The sequence below is a fragment of the Alnus glutinosa genome, chromosome 14 (assembly GCF_958979055.1).
Source record: "Alnus glutinosa chromosome 14, dhAlnGlut1.1, whole genome shotgun sequence".
Taxonomy (NCBI): Eukaryota; Viridiplantae; Streptophyta; class Magnoliopsida; order Fagales; family Betulaceae; genus Alnus; species Alnus glutinosa.
In genome coordinates this window covers 18,888,947-18,896,218 of record NC_084899.1, presented here as the reverse complement: position 1 = coordinate 18,896,218, position 7,272 = coordinate 18,888,947, and the positions used below count along the sequence as shown (strand labels likewise).

The following is a 7,272-nucleotide window of genomic DNA, read 5'->3' as shown; positions in this document are numbered from 1 at the left end:
TAGGAAACTTTACTGAATATAAAGTAACCTCACTATATAAAGAGTACGAAAAGGGTATCGATTAATCTCAAAAGCATTGACCCTCCTCTAAAGTCTAAAGTGCAATTTAAAATGGATGGTCTTCAATCTTCATGGCATTTAGCCTAATCAGCTTGAGTGTGTGCTTAATTAATGGATCTCAAGTGGAAATGCCACAACTAAACAATGAAGAGGTGGTTAATGGAATCAAAATCCAACAATAAAGAAGATCCGCTATCCTGTTTCAACATTTATTAAGAAAGTCAGAACTGAAAGAAAAAGGCACTCCAGAAACTTTACTCCTAAAAATTAGTTATTTCTCCACATGTTGTTTCATTTTCAATCATTACCTCCACATTACCCACTTTTTCTTTTTATGTATTTATTTTTATCTTCATACGAATACCTTGAGAAACAAAGACCTTGAACCTGAGCAGCTTTAGCATGCCCTGCACCCAAGTCCTCTGCAGTAGAGCTTTGCTTCACAAGTTCAGAAAACTCATGCTTATCAAGCTGATTACCTTGAGATTTTTGTAACATACTATTTTCAGTCACGTAACAACACAGTACAAAAAAAATAGCAAAAGATACCATAATATAGCCATACCGTGATGAAGTTCCCAGTGTTTTGACCATCTGCCCGTAACATCTACTGGAACCTGCTTGGCAACATCTACTGGAACTGGTGGAGAAGCAGTAGGAGTTCCAATGAACTCTGTCCTCCACCGCTGCTCCAAACCTAACATCCAAGGAAATAAAAAACAAAAAAAAAAAAGAATCCAGAACAAGATGTAAAGAAAATAACATAAATCATGTCATTTCATGCATACACCATCCAAAATTCACCTCAACCTCTTTAGCTAGTACACAACATATATGAACATCATATAAGAACCACAAAAATAAATAAATAAATAATAGAGTCAATCTTTTCCAGTACATCCAGGAGTCCATCTGAAAGCTAGCTCCATTACAACTCCCACACAAAATATTCATTTTAGCTCTGGAAGAAAACACATAAATATTATAAAACAAGACTATTATATTGGTCTAAAGAAAACATAACGACAACCAAAATGTGCATCAAATACCATTAACTATCATATTGGTCTCAAGGTGGAAGTAAACCATTCATCAGAAGACGTATAGTTAACCGCACAGCATCAGTAATTGTGGGCAGGACACTTATATGGTTGAGTGCGGCATAAACTTGATTGGAGATGGGCCGCACATGCATTTCAATTGCCGGATCAGTTGGGATTATGGAATTAAAAACGTCTGTCATCCAAGCAATTATTTCGGCTGGGTTCGTATTGATACCATAGGGTAAAAGCCACAACAACTGAAGCAATACTTCTTGACTCAAAGGGAGAGGATCCATAGTCAAGACCCACCGTATATCAAATTGAAAATCAGCTTTAATATTCAGACATCTAAAATGGATGCATTTTAATAACACAATACTATCAAGTGATTTACCTGGGAGCATAGCTAATTCACAATTGACTCATCACGCATTTATAAGGCTGTAGTGAGAGCCTCTTAGAATTTGTGTTGGCTTATCAATGTGGATAACAAATTTACAGGGTCAATCGACAAATTCACCTAATGCACACATGATTCGTTTCCCTTATTATACGCATAAAAATTCAAATCGATAAACTATATAAATGAATGCCAACACAATGAATTTAAAAAAACACAAATTATACCTGAGAAAGAATAGAATTATGGTGACCACTGAAGGTGTGAGCAACTGTCGATGACGAAGCAACGGAATCCTGCAAAAACAAACACTAAATAAGTACGTGAAATATCAAATAATTGTCAAAAATCAATTAATAAATAAAGAGATGTTGGCTAATCACCTGAGTACTATGATCGTGAGCTGCAAAAGGCATAGAAAGCAATGGAGATTAACTAGTGTTGTCTTGATTTTCCATTGATTTGGAGGCCTACAATTAAAAAATGGTTTACGGAATGTGGGGAAGTACACATGTTTTTAAGTAAGTAAAATGTGGACAGAAATAATAAAAAAATAATAAAAAATTCACTAACTTGATTTTTTCGTCTCTTCTTTTTAACATTGTTGTCTCTTGGTGGCTTGCTCAATACTTTGGATTTCTTCACCACTGTTTCTATAACAACCACCTTTCTCTTTATTCGTGGCCTCCCTTTACATGTAACCTTCACAGGACTAAGTACCTTTTTACAGCTAGAAGATGCGACAGTAGCTGGAATGCCAGAAGATTGATTTTCGCAACGCCATAACTCCTTTAACTGATCAATTCTTTTCATTAGTTCCATGCAACATTTCTCCGTGTTTACTGATCATAACTACTCTTAACCTTTGAGTACTCTCGCTTAATATCCTTCCTCCATCTGTCAAGAACATATCTTTGTGGCAAAGTTGTCACTTTCTTTGTCCGTAACACGGAAAGTGAATGCCTACATAAGATGCCTCTTACTTCAAACAATGCACATGTGCACTTCACTTCCAATTCATCGTCATTGAAGTAAACAAGAAATGTCTTTTCTATTAAGTGGTCTCCAATGGCAACATATTCAACAACTTCAAAGGTAGAAATCGCACCTTCACTTTTGAGAAGAGAGTTATTACAAGACATCATTTTCACAAACTGCTCATGTACTTCTTTGAACTTCGCATTTGTGTAAACAACTTGAAATTGTTTCTCCAACTGCAAGGCGCTTATACATGGGATTGTGCGATTGAAAGAATCGAAATCAGCATGTGTCTCACTCTCGACCATTCTTCTTAAACCATTATCATATTCATCAACAAATTCTTTCAATGTGGTTCGTGAGTGCACGTAACCATCAAAAAATCCTTTCATACTTTCACTTCGTTGTGTAGTATTCATTCCCGTCCAAAACGTATCTTTCATGTATGCCGGTACCCAAAATGTCTTATCCATATATAACTCATTCAACCATGCATTATCATGAAGATTATACTTCTCCAGTAGATCTTTCGAATTTTCTTCATATTCTTCACATGTTTGAGAGTCATACAAACATTTATTTATGGCACTCTTAATGCCATCAAAATTAGCATGTGATCCAAACTTTTCAGGGAATTTTTTCATAATGTGCCACATACAATATCTATGTCGACTTTCACGGAAAACAATAGCGATTGCATTTTTCATAGCTCTATCCTGGTCTGTCATAATTGCTTTAAGGGCTTGGCCATTCATGCACTCCAACCAACATTTAAATAACCACACAAATGTGTCTGTATCCTCACTTGAAATTAGTCCTGCCCCTAAAAGTATAGATTGACCATGATGATTCACTCCTACAAAAGGAGCAAATGGCATGTCATATCTATTGGTCAAATACGTTGTGTCAAACGTAATAACATCTCCAAAGAAATCATACGCTGCCCTACTCCATGCATCAGCCCAAAAAACATTTCGTAACCTACATTCATCGTCCATATCTATCACATAGTAGAAGCCACTATTCTGTTTTTGCATTCTTCTAAAGTAATCACAAAGTGCTTGAGTACCTCTTTTCCCAAGATGGAGTTCTCTTGCCTTGTTAATATAATTCTGGCAATCTCTCTCTCCAAAGGAAAGATTCTCAAACCCCCCACTTTCAACAACTAATGAATTGAAATTCTTACACAAACGTATTCCTGCTCTATCATTTAGCTCAAGCCTTCTTTTCGCAGCATCATTAATTTTCTTATTACTTCTAAAAAATCTATTTTTGCCCGGGCTTAACGAATGATTATGCGTTAGCTCAACTTTACTCAAAAACCACGTTCCATCATCACATGAATTCGCACAAATCCTGGCACCACACCCTGTTCTATTAGTTGCTGGAATTAGCTTTATAGAATCACTTGTTGTAGGTCGCTCTGAACCTCCACGAGTACATATAAGCACTACGTAACTTTTTATACACTTCTTTTTTCTCGAGCTTCTATGCGCTATACCAAAACCAGCTTGCTTAGCATACCTCCTATAATAAGAGCAAACTTCTTCTATTGAACTAAAAGTCATTGATTCCTTCGATTCTTCAACTTTCTCAATATCCTTTAACACCACAGGTAGTACCACATTTTCTTCCTTATCACTCAACTCTTCATCTGAAATAAACGCCATTAAATCCTTCGGTTCTTCAAAATTTTCACCCACATCTATCCAAAAAAGAATACAAAGTGTGTTTATAAAAAAGCCTAGAATAATAATAAAGAAATAAAAAAGAAAAAAAAAAAGCCAGCCATCTTAGTGGATCAAAACAAAACTATAACTCAAACAAAAGTGAAAAAACTAACCATTTTGACGGTCATCTTGATGGGTTAAAGCATCGTCAAATTCACCCTCGTTATCCAATCGTGAACTTGAAGAGTACATTTAGGAAAGTGCTATATTAAAAAGTACAAGTTAATTGAATGAAAAAACTAAACTACATAAAAGCTAAGCTAATAACCTTAAAAGCATGTAATTTGACAATATTATACAAACTAAACTACATAAAGGCAGTCATAGCACCAGTTTTAGAGAGTGGTTTTAAAGATTTAAAGATTTACTAGGATTTATAACTTGGAAGCCCAATTAAAATTCAAGAAAAAAAAAAAACATCAAATATTTTAAATAAGGTTTCATTCTTTATGCAGACACATAGATATCTTATCAAATATATCCGAAATCACACTGATATCTTATCGATTCATATTAGCAACAGAATGCAAACTTCAACAGAATCAATAAAGCCCATGCAAAATTGAGAAATTTTAGAGAGAGAGAGAGAGAGGGGGGGGGGGGAAGGACTGCATTGGAGGGGAAATGAAATTGAGAAATGAAATTGGGAAATTGAGAAATGATTCCCAGATGGTTCTTATGTGTGGGATAGGTTGGCTACTTTGAGAAGCTTGAGCCATGAGAGGATAGATACAGACATTCTAATTTTGTCTGCAATGTGCATGCTGTTTGCCAGCCTTGCCTATGTGTTCTTTGTGGTGATGAAGCACAACTCCCCTCCTCACATATAGAGTGATAACATACATTACATGGACCTCTTAGAAGCAAAATTGGGAAGTTTTTAAGGAGCAAGACAAAGCAAGGAAACAGAGCAAAGAAGCATCCATAGGGTAAACGTCAACAAGAGTTAACCAAAAGGAAGCCTTCAATCGAAATTATGCAGAATACAACCAGGTATAACATATAATTTCTGTAGCCTGAATTGTCACATTCATGGCACACTGATGTATTCATATACAAATGTACCTTTTTTTCCTTCTCCAAATTACCATATCTAATTGCCTGGCACTGCAAAGAATGCAATATGCAAATTCGTTGGAAGCACTTTAATGAAAAAGGTGCATGAAGTAGCCTAAACCAAGTCATAGGCAATCCACTGGATCCGAAAAAAAATAACACAAGCAACGAATGACATGCCCCAAGGAGAATACTTCTTTTTCCTTAAAAGATGATAAAATAAGCAGCATGTTCCAGTCAAGAATAATATACACAAGCTGCATGATGTATCTCAATGTACAATGTAACAATACCAAAAACATCAAATGAAGGTGCTAGAAAATATAGAAGGATTCACATTACTGGCACAATAATAAAGGGGGACAAGCAAAGTAACCTATCCCCAATCCAAATGACAATAGGGCACATAATGAAGGGAAGAATATAATAAATCCTCAAAAACATAAAAGCAACTCCCATATTTCAAAAATCATGACAGCTTTCTTCAGGGGAAATAGTTAAGCATTCTAGAGAGGATTCTCACTCATCCAATCCACCCTCTTATTTCTTTAATAATACGTCATATACTAAGTTCTACCATTGAGCTGAATCCCTTGCACAAAATTATGGGTGAATAAAATGTGATTTCATACTGAATTCATAAAATTCCAGCTAGCTATGAATCAGAACTCCATAAATGGATTTAATACTCATGTCAAGATGCATCACTTGAATAAAAATTATCAAAACAAGACCAAAATTCAACTAGGTCACCACTTGTGTCCTAAACTGCCTAACAATGAAAAGAAAAGAACAAATCCCCAGAAAACCTGATCAAACAAGCTGAATCCCAAAAAAAAAATACAAACAAAAATACAAACAAAAAACAAAACAAAAAATTAATTAAAAAAAAAAAGGCATAACAATGAAAAGAAAAGAACAAATCCCCCAGAAAACCTAATCAAACAAGCTAAATCCCAAAAAAAATCAAAAACAAAAACAAACAAAAAACAAAAACCAAAAACCAAAAAAAAAATAATAATAATTAAAAAAAAAAAAACCGGGCATCGACTGCCTCCACTGTGTGAACAGCAAAGCCAAAAATTTTCCCCTTTTTTTTAGCAACAAATCCGACCAAAGAGAGAGAGAGAGAGAGAACCTATTTTTTTAGCTGGAAGGGGACGCTGGACGACGGAGGAGGCCGACCGCCGATAGGGACAGGGACCACCGGGGACTAAGCTTCGGACGATGCAGAGAGAGAGAGATTGAGAGGGACCGCCGAAGAGGGACCCCGGACGCCGAAAAGGAAGCCGCCGAGAGGGACGTGGACTACCGGCAAATGAGCTCCGGACGATGCAGAGAGAGAGATCGAGGGGGACTGCCGGAGAGCGATGCCGAACGCCTAGAAGAAAGCCGCCGAGAGGGACGGGGACTACTATAGACTGTCTCCGGATGATGCAGAGAGAGAGAGATCGAGGGGGACTGCCGGAGAGCGACGTCGAATGGTGAGAGGGATGGGGACTGCACGGGGTACTGTACGGATGCTTCAGTTGAGAGAGAGACAGAGACAGAGAGAGGGGGATTGCCGGTTGGAGGGACGCCGGACGCCGAAAGGGATGGGATTGTACGGACGTGAAATTTCGGAGAGAGAGGGGCGGGGGGTAGCGTTGGAGGGGAAATGAAATATCATTTCCCTCCAACCGGTTTTCAAGCAGCAAAAAGAAAATGAAAAAAAAAAATTAAAATCAGCCAGCCACATCAGCTTGTTGTGCGGTTGTTGTGAGAAATGAGTGCAAGAATCATTTCTCTAAGAATTATAAATCAATTAAAACGTGAATCTGACTCACACATGGTGCTCAATAAGTCGATCACGGAGCCACACTTTTGCCTCAAATCAGTAGAGATTAAAAAATAAAGGTCGACAAAAATTGATTAAAATATTAAAATATATAATTAACAAAATAATTCAATAATTCAATAAAATTTATTTTTTTTTTAACACCTAATGTTAACTTATTCATTTGTC

General features: G+C 36.6%; 1 protein-coding gene across 1 annotated transcript; it reads right to left on the bottom strand.

Moving 5' to 3' along the window:
- Nucleotides 1–2,342: 2,342 nt before the first annotated feature.
- LOC133856773 (protein FAR1-RELATED SEQUENCE 5-like) lies at nucleotides 2,343–4,403 on the bottom strand. Its single transcript, XM_062291822.1, has 4 exons — nucleotides 4,325–4,403; nucleotides 4,006–4,186; nucleotides 3,168–3,462; nucleotides 2,343–3,071 (listed from the first exon to the last, which is right to left on the bottom strand). The coding sequence occupies exons 1-4, from the start codon at nucleotides 4,401–4,403 to the stop codon at nucleotides 2,343–2,345; spliced, it is 1,284 nt and encodes a 427-aa protein (XP_062147806.1).
- Nucleotides 4,404–7,272: the final 2,869 nt, after the last annotated feature.

Coding starts and splice junctions, on each gene's coding strand:
- LOC133856773 (XM_062291822.1), bottom strand. CDS start 4,403: ATGTACTCTTCAAGTTCACGATTGGATAACGAGGGTGAATTTGACGAT. Junction 4,187..4,324: donor TCAAGATGACCGTCAAAATG/GTTAGTTTTTTC, acceptor TTTTTTGGATAG/ATGTGGGTGAAAATTTTGAA. Junction 3,072..3,167: donor TGAAAAATGCAATCGCTATT/GTTTTCCGTGAA, acceptor GATGGCATTAAG/AGTGCCATAAATAAATGTTT.